The sequence below is a fragment of the Silurus meridionalis genome, chromosome 29, assembly GCF_014805685.1.
Source record: "Silurus meridionalis isolate SWU-2019-XX chromosome 29, ASM1480568v1, whole genome shotgun sequence".
In the NCBI taxonomy this organism is placed as follows: Eukaryota; Metazoa; Chordata; class Actinopteri; order Siluriformes; family Siluridae; genus Silurus; species Silurus meridionalis.
This window is the reverse complement of record NC_060912.1, coordinates 2,832,791-2,852,906: the sequence shown is the minus strand read 5'-3', so window position 1 is coordinate 2,852,906 and position 20,116 is coordinate 2,832,791. Positions and strand designations below refer to the sequence as shown.

The following is a 20,116-nucleotide window of genomic DNA, read 5'->3' as shown; positions in this document are numbered from 1 at the left end:
GAATAAGGGGCCTGGGTTCATACACACACTTGATATTCCACATGAAATATTCGTGATCATCAGTGGAATATCATGAAGGGCACAGCGTATCTGCCCCCTGGTAGGATATTGAAGTTCATTTAGTGCAGCAGTTTTCATGTTTCTGCAAAAGTCCTCAAAAAGCCGTTAGCAAACATACAGAAAAAAAAACTGACTATAAAAAAACACTGCATGTGTTATTGTTCAAGAAATCTCATGCCAACAGTTTTATCGAATAATCACTGAAATCATATTAAACTACAATTTGTATAAACGTTTGTAATCTGGAATAAAAAATGTCTGCGACAGATCGAACACGTGTGTAGGAAAACCTGCTGTGAGCCGAGATAAGCTGTAGTGGGTATTACGGTATGACGTCATATCAGGGTGCACCCCCTCTTATCAGAGAAAAGCAGACTGATGTAAAACACACACACACACACTCCAAATTATTTGCAAAGCAAGAAGAGAAGTTGCTTGTTTACCAACATGGTTCTACACCAGACCATGGAATTTGGCAGAATTCAATTAATTCACCAATAACATTACAAAGGTAAGAAAAAACAAATGTAAACTTAAATTCCGACTTTTATTTTCGATGATTTTGGTTCAAGAAATGCATTTTATAAGTGTTATTTCTCATGAATTGGAAAATGATTCAAACAGTAAAAATCTCTAGAATCATTCTATATACTATACAGTAATAAACACTTTTCTCTGTAAGGAACTCCAGATCAGGCATTAAACAGGATCCTGTTTATCCATGGCGGAACCCAGAGACTATGGTAAGTCTAAACATGTAGCTCGCAATCGAACTCGATTATCAGGTTCTGTACAATCGACACGACACGATCCCTCACTAATCAGTCTCTTAAAATGAACGTATGCAAAATTTCACAAATGTGATGTCATCGCTGCTTTATATCATTTGACGTAGGTGTGTGAAATTACCCACAATGTTACCGGTTTTCCATTATTTAATCTGAGATTATTTAAGATTGAAAAAAAACGATCGGAAAATTGTATGTAAAACATCCGGTGTTCAAATCAGGAACTGCACTTTACATTCAAATGGAATAAATTAATTGTTACATATTTATTTATTTATTTATATTTACTTTACTATATGAATTCTCATTCATTAGCTACTCTGTAATACATTCAACACAGTGAAGATAATTCACGGCTCGGGAAAATTCGCGGGTTTTCATTTGGAACCTGACTAACAGCAAGTTGCGGATTATTTTAAAATTCGCGGGAATCCGCGGCGGGACTGAATGTTAAGGAATGTTAGGAATAACATTTTAAACTATGTATTTTGTCAAATACTGTACACTACTACGTTTATAAAGTGACATAATGTCTAGATGAATTTAGTAAGGTACCGTAGCGGCTGCGTAACCCCCGCGAATTCTAGGGGACCACTGTATATATAAAGCAGTTCCTAATTTGAACACCAGATGTCACTATTATTTTTGTATAAAATTTGTTCATGTTTGATAATTTTTCTTTAGATAATTTTTTTAAAAAGTAAAGGGGGGCTTAATACTTAATATCACAGACTCTTTGCTCAGTAATTACTTGAAGCACATTTGGCAGCAATTAAAGCCTCGAGTCTTTTTTGGGCTTTGCAAACCTGGATTGGATTTTCCAGCTCTTACAGTCAAACATGGTGGAGGTTTAAAGATGTTCTGGGGCTGCTTTGCTGCTTCTGGCACTGGATGCCTTGACTGTGTGAACGGTATCATGAAATCTGTTGATTACCAATGAATTTTGGGGCACAACGCAGTGTCAGAAAGCTGCGTCTCCACCAGAGGTCATGGGTCTTTCAGCAGGACGATGACCCGAAACACCCAAAAGTCCTGGAGAGTTCTGAAATGGCCAGCAATGAGTCCAGATCGGAATCCCATAGAACACCTGTGCAGAGATCTCAAAACAGCAGCTGGATGAAAGCATCCTTTACATCTGAATGACCTGCAGCAGTTTGCAAAGAAGAGTGGTCCAAAATTTCAGTAGAGAGAAATTCATTAATGGTTACAAGAAGTGACTGATTTCAGTTATTTTTTCCAAATGGGGTTGCTACTAAATATTAAGTTAAGGGTGCCAATAATTTTGTGCAGTGCATTTTTTTGGGTTCTGTTTGAAATTGTAATGTTTTTTTTTTTTTGTGTGTGTTGTTCCAATGCAAACAAACAAAAAACAAACATGTGAGTACCAAAACATTTGCAACTGCAAAAATAGATTTAAAAAAAATATTTTATGGGTATTCCTTACTTTTAATCCATTTTTTGGAGTCAAATCCTTAAATTCATTTAGTCAATTACAATAATAAGACACTTTGGCTGTTACCAAACAATCAGTATCAACAAAATGAATCTTTGCAATGCAGAAGAAACAAAAGCTGCATCTGAAGTGGCATTCAGATGTATTTACACACTGTTGAATGCAGCTCAGAGGGACATGTAATGCTTTGATATGTTAAACATAAACATTTATTTCTGATATTTAAGATTATTTAAAAAATTAGAAAATATGTTAAATGTAAAATTGAAGACCGCCAGTAGGTGGCAGCAAATCACAGTTAATAAGTGAGTCATTGCGATTGAACCGAATCATTTAAATGGATGATTCATTCAGGAAGGAAACATCATCATGTTGAACAGAGAGGCAAAACTGTAATGTGGCCTTGGTTGGAATTCACATTGTTGAAGAAATAGAGCAAAAACAAGCGATCTGGTGTTAAATCGATAGCAAATTTGTAATTATGCAGATTTTTCAAGACAAAAAATAAATTAAAAAGGCACATTTTGTGTGATACTGATTAATTGTTACAAATGTGACCCATATCTCGAATTTTGTGATCATTCTAAATGTATTTTATTAGACCGAATCATGCAGTGAAAGCATGCATTCCGAATGCGCACAAGTCTAATCTACTAGACTTCATGACGTGACGTATGTGTGCACGTTGCAGGTGTGGTTTTTTTTTTGGACATCGTTAAAACAACAATTACGATGTTCTGGTAGACGATATATATCGTACACCCCTATATACAATGCTGGATTCACTCTGTGTATAATCGCAGCCCTTCTATTGAAATGCAAATTACGATGCTCTTTAGTGCCATGCCTCATTTAACAGCGTTTACTGCTTTATAGTTGGAGACTTCCTAAGTGAATTTAAGCATGAAATCGTTGTGCGAGCGAGACAAGTCAATGACATCACAGAGGCAGTCTTCTCCCAAAGTCTGATCGATGACAGGGCAGTTCCTCAAATCCAGGCTGCTTCTACGGAGCAGGAGACAATGAGGCTTCTTTTTCAGGCCTTGGAAAGAGCACCTTCTCAACATAAAGTGCCCTTCCATCTGATACTTAGAATGACGGAACCAGAGCTTATTCATGAGCTAGGTGAGCTTTTTTTCGTTTCAAATCTTTATCATCATCAGCATAGTTCGAGGTGAATTAGTGATGTAAAACACTACCTAATCAGTCAAACTTATTGTTTAATAGAACGGAGACAACGAAACAGCAAGCATACTCAGACTGAAGAGGATCTACCATTGGGCAAGATGAAAGAAGAAGACTGGAAGAGTGGACACAAGGTTGAATTGGACACAAAGAAATATTCATTGATGAGAAGAAAACTGGAAAAAATGGAACAGGAAATAAATCGCGAGAAGGATAGACTCGAGCGAATGAGAGTTGAGCTGGAAAGAGAAAGAAATCTTCTGGCGGATAAACATATTGAAATTGTCAGAGAGAGACAGAACTGTGAAAACGTGCACGCTGAGGTTCAGAAAGCGAAACAGGAAATTGAGAAGAGCAGGGAAAACTTAAAACTTGAGGCTGATAGGCTAAACCAATTGACAGCCGAGATGCTGAAAGAGAAGGAACTCATGGAGAACAGACGTAAAGAGACCCTTAGGGAAAGTCAGCTGTTTTACAGGAAGAAGGAAGAGTTGAATAAAAACATAGAAGCGATGAGGAATGAAATAAAGCAAATGCAAGACACGAAAACGAAATTAACGAGACAGATGCAGGACGCGGAGGCCAAACTGGAGAAGGCAGTGAAGGAAATGCATGAACTCAATCAGCTGAAGATGGACCTACAGAGACAGGACGAGGAAACCGAGAGCAAAATCGTACAGAGCAACATGAAAGAAATCGAACGGCTGAAGGCTGAAATACTAAAACAAAAGGAAGAAGTCGAGAACAAAATGCAACTGGTGAAAACGGAGGCGGAAAAGGTGAGGCGGGTCAAAGAGGAGATGCAACAGCAAAGGGAAGAATTAGAAGCGAAAATGCAGTGGGCGAAACGTGAGATGGAAGAGATGGAGATTTTGAAAAAAGAGATGGACAGGAAGAAAAAAGATCTGGACCAAAAGATGAAGCAGACCACCAGGAGAAAGGGCGAAATAGACAGGATGAGAATGGAGATAGAGAAAGAGAAAGAAGAAATGGAACGCAAAAGGGAGGAAATACAAAAGGCAAGAGAAGACTTTCAGATTCGAATCGAGGAAAACAGGATCCAGACGGAAGAAAAAGAAGGGATAAATTCTAAGATAGTTAACCTTATTTACCAAATTGAAAGAACCAGAGAAATTGTGGGGGATGCAACATTCTATATGGAAAAAAATACCTCAGAAAGCCAGCTGGGAGCAGTAGAAGTCAATAAGATGAAAGGTGAAATGCAGAGACTCGTTGTGGAAATCGAACACATCCGAGAAATGTTACAGTGTCTCAAAACCCAAATGGAGCAAAGCAAGGAGGTGCTCAGGAAGGAGAAAGAGAGTTGCGAATGTTGAAACTCAAGATCCAACGAAGAAGGAGAGACCTTGACAAGAAAGAAGAAATCAACACGAGAGAACGATATGACTTAGAAATCATGCAAACCAAGGCACAGCAGCAAAAGAAAGAATTGGCAAAGATTTTGGAAGAAATACAAAAAAGTCAAACAAAGCAGGCAAGAGGAGATGTACAAAAAAGTATGGATGAACCTGAACAGGCCAAAGAGAGGAAGAGCAGGGAGGTCAATAAACTTTTACTTGACCAAAGCGAGCCTGAATTGAATCAACAAAAACAAATTCCAGAGAAAAATGTGAAGGAACTTTTGGAGGAAAGAAGTAAACTTGGCATGATAAGGATTGAACTTGAAAAAAGTGAAATAAACAAAATGGAAAACAACAGAATGGACATAAAACAGAAGAAAGAAGAGCTCGATCGGTTGGCAAAAGACATCGAAAAGAACAGGCTCTCGTATGAAAATATGAGAAATGAGCTAGAAGTAATGCAAGCAAAAATGAATGCTGAGCAAAAAGTCTTCAACCTTGAAAAGCAAGAGATACAGAATGAGAGAAAATGTCTCGAGCATCTAAAAGCATCTATGCAGAGAGAAAAGCAAGACATGAAGAATGCCATGATGGAATTGGAACATCTGGACGAAATTAAGGCAAGATTGGCATATGAAAGAGAACAATGTAGGATCATTGCAGAAGACACAAACCAACAGAGGGCTGCCTTGGAGAAGATGGCTGCTGAAGTAGTTAAACAAAAGCAACAGATCAAGATTAACAACGATCTTTTTAAAAAAGAAAAAAACAAACTAGACAGCAAGTGGTTGGATTTGCAAAGGAGAGATGAGGAACTGCAAAAACGAATCACAAGTCAAAAAGAAAAAGATGCGCTTGACCAATTAGCATTAGAGAAACAGAGAAACGCATTGGAAAAAGAAATTTGCGAGATCAACCAGCAAAAAGAAGTGGTGGAAAAAGAAAGGAGAGATGTACAGAAGGATCGTGAAGAACTCGACACTCTTAAAGAGCAAATGCTAAAAGAGAGGGATGAAATAAAAAATATTAAAAAAGGGATGATATCTGACAGACGGCTACTGGGTCAAATGAAGACAGAAATTGAAGAGCAAAAGAGCATCGGGGAAGACAATTCGAAAGAAATGATTGAAGAGAGAAGTAATCTAGATAGAATAAAATCAGAATCTGAAATACAGCGAAAAGAATTGGACATGGTTCTCGAAAAGATGAAGCAAGAGCGACAGGAACTTGATCAGCTGAAAGATTACTTGCATATTGAAAAAAATGATATTGAACAGAGCAAATCGCTAAACAACAATGTGAGAAATGAGCTAGAACAAATAAAGACAAAACTGAATGCTGAACAAGAAGCTGTCAGCCTTGAAAAACAAAAGATAGAGAACGAAAGAAAAAGGTTTCAGTTAGCGGAGGCATCTATGCAAAGAGAAATCGAGGACATGAAGAATGCTTTGGAAAGAGCCAGGATAGACATGCAAGAACAAAAAAGTGAGGTTGAAGAAAAGATGTGTCAAATCAAGGAGGAAATTCAAAGACATAGAAATGAACTAGAGGAAAAGATGCGGAGGATAAAGCGGGAAACGGGAGAAATGGAACTTGTGAAAAAAGAGCTGGAAAGGAAGCGAAAAGATCTCGAGCAAAGGATGAAGCAGGTAACAAGGAAAAAAGATGAGCTCGAAAAAACAATGGTGGAACTTCAGAAAGAAAAAGAAGAAGTGGAATGCAAAAGGGTAGAAGTTGAAAGAATCCGATATGGAATAGAATGTGTTGAAGATGAAATACAAGGCTCGAGAGAAGAATTTGAGAACAGCTTTGATGACGTCACTTCAGAGACGGAAGAAAAAGGAGAGATAAGTTCTGAGATTATCAACCTTATCACCCTGATTGAAAGAACTAGAAAAATTGTACAGGAAACCAAAATTCCCTTTCAAATTAGAATGTCAGAAGGCCAACTAATTGCTATTGAGGATAAAAACATGAATGCAGAAATGGAGAAACTTGTTATAGAAATTGAACTTATTAGAGAGATGTTGCAACGACTTAAATTAGAACTGGAGCAAAGCAAAGAAGTCCTTAGAAGAGAAAAAAGAGATAAAAATGGTCAAAATGGAGATGAAACGAAGACAAAGACACCTTGAAAACAAAGCAGAAATGAACACGAAAGAACGATTTGGTTTAGAAGTGATGAGAGCACAAATACAGCAACAACAAACAGAACTAGAGACAACGTTGGAGGAAATACGCAAAAATAAAGCAAAGCAGACAAGACAAAATATGCAACAATCGTTGGATGAAACAGAGCGAGCCACTGAGGGAAAAAGCAGAGCCATTTATAAAATGCAACTTCAAGAAACAGAGACTGAACTGGATCATAAAAGAGAAATAACTAAGAAAAGATTTAAACCTGATGAGAAGAAAATTAAACTGGAGACTGAAATAAATCAAATGGCAATGCTGACAAGCAATACAAACATGGAGATAAAAGACATAAGGTTCATAAATGACAATTTGAAAAATGAACTAGAAAAAATGAAGGAAAAACTGAAAACTGAAAATGACCTTATCAGTCTTGAAAAACAAAAGATACAGACTGAGAGAAAAAGGTTTCAGTTCGCAGAGGCATCTATGCAAAGCGAAATGAAGGACATGAAAACTGCTTTGGAAAAAGCCATGATGGACATAGAAAATCTGAAGAAAATAAGACAAGATTAGCTGAGGAAAGGGAACAATGTAGGATAATTGTTGAAGACACAAACCAGCAGAAGGCTACATTGGAGGGGATGATTGGTGAAATGGAAATACAAAGGCTAGACATTGAAAGAAACAAAGCCCTTCTCGAGAAAGAGAAGAATGATCTCGAAAAAAGAAAGATGGATTTGGAGGAAAAAGAGATGCAAATGCAGACACAAGAAGTGGAAAGAACTGTCAGAGAAAGAATGAAGCAGGAGAGAGAAGAATATGATCAGTTGATGAAAGAAATTACCCTGCAGAAGCAAAATGTTGAAATGCAAATGTCTATAAACAACAATTGGAAAAATAATCTAGAAGAAATGGAGGTGAAGCTGAATGTGGAGCAAGAAGCCATCAGTTTGGAAAAGCAAGAGATACAGAATGAGAGGAAGATATTTGAACAATCAAGATTAGCCATGCAGAGCGAAATGCAGGACATGAAGAATTCTTTGGAAAAAGTCTTGAGGGAAATAGAAAATCTTGATGAAATCAAGACAAGATTAGCACAGGAAAAAGAACAAAGTAGCAATATTGCTGACAATACAAACAAACAGAAGGATTTATTGGAGAAGATGGCGGTAGAAATAGAAATGCAAAAGCAAGAAACTAAGACATACAAAGCCCTTCTTGACCAAGAACGAAATGACCTTGAAATAAAAAAGTTAGATTTGGAAGAAAGAGAGATAAAATTGCAACTTCAAATCAGAAAACAACTGGAAAAAGAAGACAGTGACAAACTGGCAACAAAAGACCAGAGAAACGCATTGGAAAAAGAAATGAGTAGAATCAACCAACAAAAAGAAGAGGTTGAATATGAAAGCGAAAACTTACTGAAGAAGTGGAAAGAACTTGACAATCTAAAAGAACAGATAGAAAAAGAGAAGAATGAAATGGAAAAAGTCAAAATCAAGTTGTTAACAGACAAACTGCTCCTTGACCAAAAGGAGATGGAAATGAATGAACAAAAGCAATTTCTGGAAAACAGTTCAAAAGAAATAAAAAGAGAAAGAACAAGTCTGGAAGAGATGAAATTGAATATTGAATTACAGACACAAGACATAGACAACACAGTCAGGATCAAGATGAAGCAAGAGAAAGAGGAACTTGATCAGTTCATGAATGAAATTACTTTGCAAAAACAAATTCTTGAAGAGCAAAGGTCTATAAACCACAATCTAAAAAATGAACTAGAAGAAATGAGGGTGAAAATAAATGTGGAACAAGAAGCCATCAGTCTTGAAAAGCAAGAGATACAGAATGAAAGGAACAAATTTGACCAAGAGAAAAACGACCTTGAAATGAAAAAGCTGGATTTGGAAGAAAGAGAAATGGAGATGCAACTGCAAATCAAAAGTCAGTTAGAAAAAGAAAACAGTAACAAACTGAAAATGGAAGAACAGATAAATGAATTGGAAAAACAAATAAGTAAAATCAACCAACAAAAAGAAGAGGTCAAAAATGAGAGAGAAAACTTACAGAAGAGCTGGACAGAACTTCATACTCTCAAAGAACAGATATATAAAGAGAGGGATGACATGGAAAAAATAAAAAACACTGGGAAACTACTCATTGACCAAAAGGAAATAGAAGTGAAGCAAAAAAAGCAAGATCTTGATGAGCTAATATCTATAAACAACAAACTAAAAAATGATCTTGAAGAAATGCAGGTGGAACTAAATGTGAAACAAGAAGCTATCAGTTTTGAAGAGCAAGAGATACAGAAGGAGAGGAACATGTTTGAACAATTAAAGGCATCAATGCAGAGTGAAATGCAGAAAATGAAAAATGACCTGGAAAAGGCCACGATGGACATAGAAAATCTAAAAGATATTAAGAGAAGTTTAGCACAGGAAAGAGAAAAATGTAGCATGATTGTTAAAGAAACAAACGAGCAGAATGAATTCTTGGAGAAGATGGCTGCTGAATTAGAATCGCGAAAGAAAGACATTGAGACAAACAAAGCACTTCTTGAGAACGAGAAAAATTATCTTGAAAAGAAAAGGCTGGATTTGGAGGGAAGAGAAATGGAATTGCAACTACAAATCAGAAGTCATTTGAAAAAGAAGACTGTGACAAACTGGAAATGGAAGAACAGAGACATAAATTGGAAAAAGAAATGTGGAGAATCAACCAACAAAAAGTAGAGGTTGAATATGAGCGAGAAAACCTAAGAAAGTGTTGGAAAGAACTTGACACTCTTGAAGAACAGATACAAAAAGAGAGGGATGAAATAGAGCAAATAAAAACCAAGCTGTTAACAGACAAACTGCTCATTGACCAAAAGAACATAGAAATGAATTACCAAAAGCAAATTCTGGAGGACAGTTTTATTGAAATAGAAAGAGATAGAACAAGTCTGGAAAAGATGAAATTGGAGCTCGATTTGCAGATAAAAGACATTGAGGAAACCAAAGCCATTCTCGAGAAAGAGAAAAATGATCTCAAAAAGACCAAGATGAATTTGGAGGGAAGAGAGATGGAATTGCACTTGCAGATACAAGAAACTGAAAAAACTGCCAGGGAGAAGATAAAGAAAGAGAGAGAAGAACTTGATCAGTTAATGAAAGATATTACCGTCCAGAAACATGAGCTTGAAGAGCAAATGTCTTTAAACAACAAATTAAAAAATGAACTAGAGGAAATGAGGGTGAAACTAAATTTGGAACAAGAAGCCATCAGTCTTGACAAACAAGAGATAGAGAATGAGAGGAACAAATTTGACCAAGAGAAAAACAATCATGAAATGATAAAGCTGGATTTGGAGGAAAGAGAGATGGAACTGCAACTAAAAATCAAAAGCCAATTGGAAAAAGAAGACATTAATAAATTGGCAATGGAAGAACAGCAGAACACATTGGAAAAAGAAATGAGTGAAATCAACCAGCAAAAAGAAGAGGTCAAATATAAAGAAAAAGATTTACTGAAAAGTTGGAAAGAACTTAACACTCTTAAAGAACAGATACGGAAAGAGAGGGATGAAATGGAAAAAAAAATAAATAAGTTGTTAACTGACAAATTGATACTTGACCAGAGGGAGAAAGAAATTAATGAAAACAAGCAAAATCTAGAGGACAGTTCACTAGAAATCAAAAGTGAAAGAACAAGTCTGGAAAAGATGAAAATGGAACTTGATTTGCAGATACAAGAAATGGAAAACATTGTCAGGGCCAAGATAAACAAAGAAAGAGAAGATCTTGATCAGTCCATTACCTTGCAGAAGAATGAACTAGAAGAAATGCAGGTGAAGCTGAATGTGGAACAAGAAGCCGTCGGTCTTGAAAAGCAAAAGATACAGAAAGAGAGGAACAAGTTTGAACAATCAAAAGCATCCATGCAGAGTGAAATGCAGGACATGAAGAATACTTTAGAAAAAGCCATGATGGAAAAAAAAAATCTGGATGAAATTAAGACAAGATTAGCACAGGAAAAAGAACAATGTAGGATGATTGTTGAAGAAACAAACCAGCATAAGAATGCCTTGGAGAAGATGTCTGCTGAATTAGAAATGCAAAAGCAAGTCAATGAGATATACAAAGCACTTCTTGAACAAGAGAAAAATGATCTTGAAAAGAAAAAGTTGGATTTGGAAGGAAGAGAGATGGAATTTCAATTGAAAATCAGAAGTCAGTTGGAAAAAGAAGAAAGTGACAAACTGGCAATGGAAGAACAGCGAAACACCTTGGGAAAAGAAAGGAGTAAAATCAACCAACAAATAGATGAGATTGAAAATGAGAGAGAAAAGCTACTAAAGAGTTGGAAAGAACTTGACAATCTTAAAGAACAGATAGAAAGAGAGAAGAATGAAATAGAAGAATTGAAAACCAATGTGTTAAAAGACAAACTGCTTCTTGAGCAAAAAGAAACAGAAATTAATCAACAAAACCAAATTTTGGGTCAACGTTTGAATGAAATAGAAAGCGATAGAACACGCCTGGAAGATATGAATTTGAAACTTGATTTGCAGAGGCAAGATATTGAGGAAACCAAAGCCATTCTCGAGAAAGAGAAAAATGATCTTGAAAAGAACAAGATGAATTTGAAGGGAAGAGAGATGGAATTGCAACTGCAGATACAAGAATTGGAAAATCTAGATAAACTTAAGATGAGATTATTACATGAAAGAGAACAATGTAGGATCATTGTTGAAGAAACAAATGAACAGAAAATGCCTTGGAAAAGATGGCTGTTGACCTTGACATGCAAAAGATAGACATTGCAAAAACCAAAGCAGTTCTAGAACAAGAGAAAAGTGATCTCGAAATAAACAAGATGCATTTGGAGGAAAGAGAGAAGGAATTGCAACTGCAGATACAAGAAATGGGAAATACTGTCAGGAACAAGATGAAGAAGAGAGAGAAGAACTCGATCAGTCAAAGAAAGATATTAACTTGCAGAAAAAAGATCTTGAAGAGCAAAGGTCTATAAACAACAATCTGAAAAATGAACTAGAAGAAATGCAGGTGAAGCTGAACGTGGAACAAGAAGCCATGGCTTTTGAAAAGAAAGAGATACAGAATGAAAAGAACAAGTTTGACCAAGAGAAAAATGATCTTGAAAAGAAAAAGTTGGATTTGGAAGGAAGAGATGGAATTTCAATTGAAAATCAGAAGTCAGTTGGAAAAAGAAGAAAGTGACAAACTGGCAATGGAAGAACAGCGAAACACCTTGGGAAAAGAAAGGAGTAAAATCAACCAACAAATAGATGAGATTGAAAATGAGAGAGAAAAGCTACTAAAGAGTTGGAAAGAACTTGACAATCTTAAAGAACAGATAGAAAGAGAGAAGAATGAAATAGAAGAATTGAAAACCAATGTGTTAAAAGACAAACTGCTTCTTGAGCAAAAGAAACAGAAATTAATCAACAAAACCAAATTTTGGGTCAACGTTTGAAGGAAATAGAAAGCGATAGAACACGTCTGGAAGATATGAATTTGAAACTTGATTTGCAGAGGCAAGATATTGAGGAAACCAAAGCCATTCTCGAGAAAGAGAAAAATGATCTCGAAAAGAACAAGATGAATTTGGAGGGAAGAGAGATGGAATTGCAACTGCAGATACAAGAATTGGAAAATCTAGATAAACTTAAGATGAGATTATTACATGAAAGAGAACAATGTAGGATCATTGTTGAAGAAACAAATGAACAGAAAATGCCTTGGAAAAGATGGCTGTTGACCTAGACATGCAAAAGATAGACATTGCAAAAACCAAAGCAGTTCTAGAACAAGAGAAAAGTGATCTCGAAATAAACAAGATGCATTTGGAGGAAAGAGAGAAGGAATTGCAACTGCAGATACAAGAAATGGGAAATACTGTCAGGAACAAGATGAAGAAAGAGAGAAGAACTCGATCAGTCAAAGAAAGATATTAACTTGCAGAAAAAAGATCTTGAAGAGCAAAGGTCTATAAACAACAATCTGAAAAATGAACTAGAAGAAATGCAGGTGAAGCTGAACGTGGAACAAGAAGCCATGGCTTTTGAAAAGAAAGAGATACAGAATGAAAAGAACAAGTTTGACCAAGAGAAAAATGATCTTGAAAAGAAAAAGTTGGATTTGGAAGGAAGAGAGATGGAATTTCAATTGAAAATCAGAAGTCAGTTGGAAAAAGAAGAAAGTGACAAACTGGCAATGGAAGAACAGCGAAACACCTTGGGAAAAGAAAGGAGTAAAATCAACCAACAAATAGATGAGATTGAAAATGAGAGAAAAGCTACTGAAGAGTTGGAAAGAACTTGACAATCTTAAAGAACAGATAGAAAGAGAGAAGAATGAAATAGAAGAATTGAAAACCAATGTGTTAAAAGACAAACTGCTTCTTGAGCAAAAGGAAACAGAAATTAATCAACAAAACCAAATTTTGGGTCAACGTTTGAAGGAAATAGAAAGCGATAGAACACGTCTGGAAGATATGAATTTGAAACTTGATTTGCAGAAGCATGATATTGAGGAAACCAAAGCCATTCTCGAGAAAGAGAAAAATGATCTCGAAAAGAACAAGATGAATTTGAAGGGAAGAGAGATGGAATTGCAACTGCAGATACAAGAATTGGAAAATCTAGATAAACTTAAGATGAGATTATTACATGAAAGAGAACAATGTAGGATCATTGTTGAAGAAACAAATGAACAGAAAATGCCTTGGAAAAGATGGCTGTTGACCTAGACATGCAAAAGATAGACATAGCAAAAACCAAAGCAGTTCTAGAACAAGAGAAAAGTGATCTCGAAATAAACAAGATGCATTTGGAGGAAAGAGAGAAGGAATTGCAACTGCAGATACAAGAAATGGGAAATACTGTCAGGAACAAGATGAAGAAAGAGAGAAGAACTGATCAGTCAAAGAAAGATATTAACTTGCAGAAAAAAGATCTTGAAGAGCAAAGGTCTATAAACAACAATCTGAAAATGAACTAGAAGAAATGCAGGTGAAGCTGAACGTGGAACAAGAAGCCATGGCTTTTGAAAAGAAAGAGATACAGAATGAAAAGAACAAGTTTGACCAAGAGAAAAATGATCTTGAAAAGAAAAAGTTGGATTTGGAAGGAAGAGAGATGGAATTTCAATTGAAAATCAGAAGTCAGTTGGAAAAAGAAGAAAGTGACAAACTGGCAATGGAAGAACAGCGAAACACCTTGGGAAAAGAAAGGAGTAAAATCAACCAACAAATAGATGAGATTGAAAATGAGAGAGAAAAGCTACTAAGAGTTGGAAAGAACTTGACAATCTTAAAGAACAGATAGAAAGAGAGAAGAATGAAATAGAAGAATTGAAAACCAATGTGTTAAAAGACAAACTGCTTCTTGAGCAAAAAGAAACAGAAATTAATGAACAAAACCAAATTTTGGGTCAACGTTTGAATGAAATAGAAAGCGATAGAACACGTCTGGAAGATATGAATTTGAAACTTGATTTGCAGAAGCATGATATTGAGGAAACCAAAGCCATTCTCGAGAAAGAGAAAAATGATCTCGAAAAGAACAAGATGAATTTGAAGGAAGAGATGGAATTGCAACTGCAGATACAAGAATTGGAAAATCTAGATAAACTTAAGATGAGATTATCACATGAAAGAGAACAATGTAGGATCATTGTTGAAGAAACAAATGAACAGAAAATGCCTTGGAAAAGATGGCTGTTGACCTAGACATGCAAAAGATAGACATAGCAAAAACCAAAGCAGTTCTAGAACAAGAGAAAAGTGATCTCGAAATAAACAAGATGCATTTGGAGGAAAGAGAGAAGGAATTGCAACTGCAGATACAAGAAATGGGAAATACTGTCAGGAACAAGATGAAGAAAGAGAGAGAAGAACTCGATCAGTCAAAGAAAGATATTAACTTGCAGAAAAAAGATCTTGAAGAGCAAAGGTCTATAAACAACAATCTGAAAATGAACTAGAAGAAATGCAGGTGAAGCTGAACGTGGAACAAGAAGCCATGCTTTTGAAAAGAAAGAGATACAGAATGAAAAGAACAAGTTTGACCAAGAGAAAATGATCTTGAAAAGAAAAAGTTGGATTTGGAAGGAAGAGATGGAATTTCAATTGAAAATCAGAAGTCAGTTGGAAAAGAAGAAAGTGACAAACTGGCAATGGAAGAACAGCGAAACACCTTGGGAAAAGAAAGGAGTAAAATCAACCAACAAATAGATGAGATTGAAAATGAGAGAAAAGCTACTAAAGAGTTGGAAAGAACTTGACAATCTTAAAGAACAGATAGAAAGAGAGAAGAATGAAATAGAAGAATTGAAAACCAATGTGTTAAAAGACAAACTGCTTCTTGAGCAAAAAGAAACAGAAATTAATGAACAAAACCAAATTTTGGGTCAACGTTTGAATGAAATAGAAAGCGATAGAACACGTCTGGAAGATATGAATTTGAAACTTGATTTGCAGAAGCATGATATTGAGGAAACCAAAGCCATTCTCGAAAGAGAAAATGATCTCGAAAAGAACAAGATGAATTTGAAGGAAGAGATGGAATTGCAACTGCAGATACAAGAATTGGAAAATCTAGATAAACTTAAGATGAGATTATCACATGAAAGAGAACAATGTAGGATCATTGTTGAAGAAACAAATGAACAGAAAATGCCTTGGAAAAGATGGCTGTTGACCTAGACATGCAAAAGATAGACATAGCAAAAACCAAAGCAGTTCTAGAACAAGAGAAAAGTGATCTCGAAATAAACAAGATGCATTTGGAGGAAAGAGAGAAGGAATTGCAACTGCAGATACAAGAAATGGGAAATACTGTCAGGAACAAGATGAAGAAAGAGAGAGAAGAACTTGATCAGTCAAAGAAAGATATTAACTTGCAGAAAAAAGATCTTGAAGAGCAAAGGTCTATAAACAACAATCTGAAAAATGAACTAGAAGAAATGCAGGTGAAGCTGAACGTGGAACAAGAAGCCATCGCTTTTGAAAAGAAAGAGATACAGAATGAAAAGAACAAGTTTGACCAAGAGAAAAATGATCTTGAAAAGAAAAAGTTGGATTTGGAAGGAAGAGAGATGGAATTTCAATTGAAAATCAGAAGTCAGTTGGAAAAGAAGAAAGTGACAAACTGGCAATGGAAGAACAGCGAAACACCTTGGGAAAAGAAAGGAGTAAAATCAACCAACAAATAGATGAGATTGAAAATGAGAGAGAAAAGCTACTAAAGAGTTGGAAAGAACTTGACAATCTTAAAGAACAGATAGAAAGAGAGAAGAATGAAATAGAAGAATTGAAAACCAATGTGTTAAAAGACAAACTGCTTCTTGAGCAAAAAGAAACAGAAATTAATGAACAAAACCAAATTTTGGGTCAACGTTTGAATGAAATAGAAAGCGATAGAACACGTCTGGAAGATATGAATTTGAAACTTGATTTGCAGAAGCATGATATTGAGGAAACCAAAGCCATTCTCGAGAAAGAGAAAAATGATCTCGAAAAGAACAAGATGAATTTGAAGGGAAGAGAGATGGAATTGCAACTGCAGATACAAGAATTGGAAAATCTAGATAAACTTAAGATGAGATTATCACATGAAAGAGAACAATGTAGGATCATTGTTGAAGAAACAAATGAACAGAAAATGCCTTGGAAAAGATGGCTGTTGACCTAGACATGCAAAAGATAGACATAGCAAAAACCAAAGCAGTTCTAGAACAAGAGAAAAGTGATCTCGAAATAAACAAGATGCATTTGGAGGAAAGAGAGAAGGAATTGCAACTGCAGATACAAGAAATGGGAAATACTGTCAGGAACAAGATGAAGAAAGAGAGAGAAGAACTTGATCAGTCAAAGAAAGATATTAACTTGCAGAAAAAAGATCTTGAAGAGCAAAGGTCTATAAACAACAATCTGAAAAATGAACTAGAAGAAATGCAGGTGAAGCTGAACGTGGAACAAGAAGCCATGGCTTTTGAAAAGAAAGAGATACAGAATGAAAAGAACAAGTTTGACCAAGAGAAAAATGATCTTGAAAAGAAAAAGTTGGATTTGGAAGGAAGAGAGATGGAATTTCAATTGAAAATCAGAAGTCAGTTGGAAAAGAAGAAAGTGACAAACTGGCAATGGAAGAACAGCGAAACACCTTGGGAAAAGAAAGGAGTAAAATCAACCAACAAATAGATGAGATTGAAAATGAGAGAAAAGCTACTGAAGAGTTGGAAAGAACTTGACAATCTTAAAGAACAGATAGAAAGAGAGAAGAATGAAATAGAAGAATTGAAAACCAATGTGTTAAAAGACAAACTGCTTCTTGAGCAAAAGAAACAGAAATTAATCAACAAAACCAAATTTTGGTGGAAAGTTTGAATGAAATAGAAAGCGATAGAACACGCCTGGAAGATATGAATTTGAAACTTGATTTGCAGAGGCAAGATATTGAGGAAACCAAAGCCATTCTCGAGAAAGAGAAAATGATCTCGAAAAGAACAAGATGAATTTGAGGAAGAGAGATGGAATTGCAACTGCAGATACAAGAATTGGAAAATCTAGATAAACTTAAGATGAGATTATCACATGAAAGAGAACAATGTAGGATCATTGTTGAAGAAACAAATGAACAGAAAAATGCCTTGGAAAAGATGGCTGTTGACCTAGACATGCAAAAGATAGACATAGCAAAAACCAAAGCAGTTCTAGAACAAGAGAAAAGTGATCTCGAAATAAACAAGATGCATTTGGAGGAAAGAGAGAAGGAATTGCAACTGCAGATACAAGAAATGGGAAATACTGTCAGGAACAAGATGAAGAAAGAGAGAAGAACTGATCAGTCAAAGAAAGATATTAACTTGCAGAAAAAAGATCTTGAAGAGCAAAGGTCTATAAACAACAATCTGAAAATGAACTAGAAGAAATGCAGGTGAAGCTGAACGTGGAACAAGAAGCCATGGCTTTTGAAAAGAAAGAGATACAGAATGAAAAGAACAAGTTTGACCAAGAGAAAAATGATCTTGAAAAGAAAAAGTTGGATTTGGAAGGAAGAGAGATGGAATTTCAATTGAAAATCAGAAGTCAGTTGGAAAAGAAGAAAGTGACAAACTGGCAATGGAAGAACAGCGAAACACCTTGGGAAAAGAAAGGAGTAAAATCAACCAACAAATAGATGAGATTGAAAATGAGAGAAAAGCTACTAAAGAGTTGGAAAGAACTTGACAATCTTAAAGAACAGATAGAAAGAGAGAAGAATGAAATAGAAGAATTGAAAACCAATGTGTTAAAAGACAAACTGCTTCTTGAGCAAAAGGAAACAGAAATTAATCAACAAAACCAAATTTTGGTGGAAAGTTTGAATGAAATAGAAAGCGATAGAACACGTCTGGAAGATATGAATTTGAAACTTGATTTGCAGAAGCATGATATTGAGGAAACCAAAGCCATTCTCGAGAAAGAGAAAAATGATCTCGAAAAGAACAAGATGAATTTGGAGGGAAGAGAGATGGAATTGCAACTGCAGATACAAGAATTGGAAAATCTAGATAAACTTAAGATGAGATTATCACATGAAAGAGAACAATGTAGGATCATTGTTGAAGAAACAAATGAACAGAAAAATGCCTTGGAAAAGATGGCTGTTGACCTAGACATGCAAAAGATAGACATTGCAAAAACCAAAGCAGTTCTAGAACAAGAGAAAAGTGATCTCGAAATAAACAAGATGCATTTGGAGGAAAGAGAGAAGGAATTGCAACTGCAGATACAAGAAATGGGAAATACTGTCAGGAACAAGATGAAGAAAGAGAGAGAAGAACTTGATCAGTCAAAGAAAGATATTAACTTGCAGAAAAAAGATCTTGAAGAGCAAAGGTCTATAAACAACAATCTGAAAAATGAACTAGAAGAAATGCAGGTGAAGCTGAACGTGGAACAAGAAGCCATGGCTTTTGAAAAGAAAGAGATACAGAATGAAAAGAACAAGTTTGACCAAGAGAAAAATGATCTTGAAAAGAAAAAGTTGGATTTGGAAGGAAGAGATGGAATTTCAATTGAAAATCAGAAGTCAGTTGGAAAAGAAGAAAGTGACAAACTGGCAATGGAAGAACAGCGAAACACCTTGGGAAAAGAAAGGAGTAAAATCAACCAACAAATAGATGAGATTGAAAATGAGAGAGAAAAGCTACTAAAGAGTTGGAAAGAACTTGACAATCTTAAAGAACAGATAGAAAGAGAGAAGAATGAAATAGAAGAATTGAAAACCAATGTGTTAAAAGACAAACTGCTTCTTGAGCAAAAAGAAACAGAAATTAATGAACAAAACCAAATTTTGGGTCAACGTTTGAATGAAATAGAAAGCGATAGAACACGTCTGGAAGATATGAATTTGAAACTTGATTTGCAGAAGCATGATATTGAGGAAACCAAAGCCATTCTCGAGAAAGAGAAAAATGATCTCGAAAAGAACAAGATGAATTTGAAGGGAAGAGAGATGGAATTGCAACTGCAGATACAAGAATTGGAAAATCTAGATAAACTTAAGATGAGATTATCACATGAAAGAGAACAATGTAGGATCATTGTTGAAGAAACAAATGAACAGAAAAATGCCTTGGAAAAGATGGCTGTTGACCTAGACATGCAAAAGATAGACATAGCAAAAACCAAAGCAGTTCTAGAACAAGAGAAAAGTGATCTCGAAATAAACAAGATGCATTTGGAGGAAAGAGAGAAGGAATTGCAACTGCAGATACAAGAAATGGGAAATACTGTCAGGAACAAGATGAAGAAAGAGAGAGAAGAACTGATCAGTCAAAGAAAGATATTAACTTGCAGAAAAAAGATCTTGAAGAGCAAAGGTCTATAAACAACAATCTGAAAAATGAACTAGAAGAAATGCAGGTGAAGCTGAACGTGGAACAAGAAGCCATGGCTTTTGAAAAGAAAGAGATACAGAATGAAAAGAACAAGTTTGACCAAGAGAAAATGATCTTGAAAAGAAAAGTTGGATTTGGAAGGAAGAGAGATGGAATTTCAATTGAAAATCAGAAGTCAGTTGGAAAAAGAAGAAAGTGACAAACTGGCAATGGAAGAACAGCGAAACACCTTGGGAAAAG

At 35.5% G+C, this 20,116-nt stretch overlaps 5 protein-coding genes across 6 annotated transcripts; all 5 read left to right on the top strand.

The window, feature by feature from the left end:
* The first annotated feature begins 440 nt into the window (after positions 1-440).
* On the top strand, positions 441-4,823 carry LOC124382173 (trichohyalin-like). 2 transcript variants are annotated; one of them, XM_046844318.1, is made up of 4 exons: positions 441-571; positions 743-803; positions 3,178-3,426; positions 3,529-4,823. In XM_046844318.1, exons 2-4 carry the CDS (start codon positions 782-784, stop codon positions 4,821-4,823), a joined length of 1,566 nt encoding a protein of 521 aa, XP_046700274.1. In that variant the 5' UTR covers positions 441-571; positions 743-781. The 2 variants fall into 2 exon arrangements, with proteins under 2 accessions (XP_046700274.1, XP_046700275.1); XM_046844319.1 differs by having other exon boundaries at positions 457-571; positions 752-803.
* On the top strand, positions 4,817-7,447 carry LOC124382170 (trichohyalin-like). Its single transcript, XM_046844316.1, has one exon. The coding sequence runs from the start codon at positions 4,817-4,819 to the stop codon at positions 6,980-6,982; it is 2,166 nt and encodes a 721-aa protein (XP_046700272.1). The 3' UTR covers positions 6,983-7,447.
* A 117-nt stretch (positions 7,448-7,564) lies between these two features.
* LOC124382171 (myosin-11-like) lies at positions 7,565-9,726 on the top strand. Its single transcript, XM_046844317.1, has one exon. It carries the CDS (start codon positions 7,625-7,627, stop codon positions 9,716-9,718), a length of 2,094 nt encoding a protein of 697 aa, XP_046700273.1. The 5' UTR covers positions 7,565-7,624; the 3' UTR covers positions 9,719-9,726.
* On the top strand, positions 9,726-11,784 carry LOC124381823 (calponin homology domain-containing protein DDB_G0272472-like). The gene has a single exon (XM_046843696.1). The coding sequence runs from the start codon at positions 9,868-9,870 to the stop codon at positions 11,782-11,784; it is 1,917 nt and encodes a 638-aa protein (XP_046699652.1). The 5' UTR covers positions 9,726-9,867.
* A 3,769-nt stretch (positions 11,785-15,553) lies between these two features.
* On the top strand, positions 15,554-20,101 carry LOC124381822 (myosin-2 heavy chain-like). The gene is given in 4 exon segments (XM_046843695.1): positions 15,554-16,150; positions 16,153-16,673; positions 16,823-17,120; positions 19,776-20,101. Coding segments are annotated over 4 exon segments (1,590 nt in total). The 5' UTR covers positions 15,554-15,679; the 3' UTR covers positions 20,076-20,101.
* The last annotated feature ends 15 nt before the right edge of the window (positions 20,102-20,116 follow it).

Excerpts from the sequence above, each read along its gene's own strand:
- LOC124382170 (XM_046844316.1), top strand. The coding sequence starts at position 4,817 with ATGTTGAAACTCAAGATCCAACGAAGAAGGAGAGACCTTGACAAGAAA.
- LOC124382173 (XM_046844318.1), top strand. The coding sequence starts at position 782 with ATGGCGGAACCCAGAGACTATG. Across the intron at positions 804-3,177 it reads GGCGGAACCCAGAGACTATG|TTGGAGACTTCCTAAGTGAA; the intron begins GTAAGTCTAAAC and ends ACTGCTTTATAG. Across the intron at positions 3,427-3,528 it reads AGAGCTTATTCATGAGCTAG|AACGGAGACAACGAAACAGC; the intron begins GTGAGCTTTTTT and ends ATTGTTTAATAG.
- LOC124382171 (XM_046844317.1), top strand. The coding sequence starts at position 7,625 with ATGATTGGTGAAATGGAAATACAAAGGCTAGACATTGAAAGAAACAAA.
- LOC124381823 (XM_046843696.1), top strand. The coding sequence starts at position 9,868 with ATGAATTACCAAAAGCAAATTCTGGAGGACAGTTTTATTGAAATAGAA.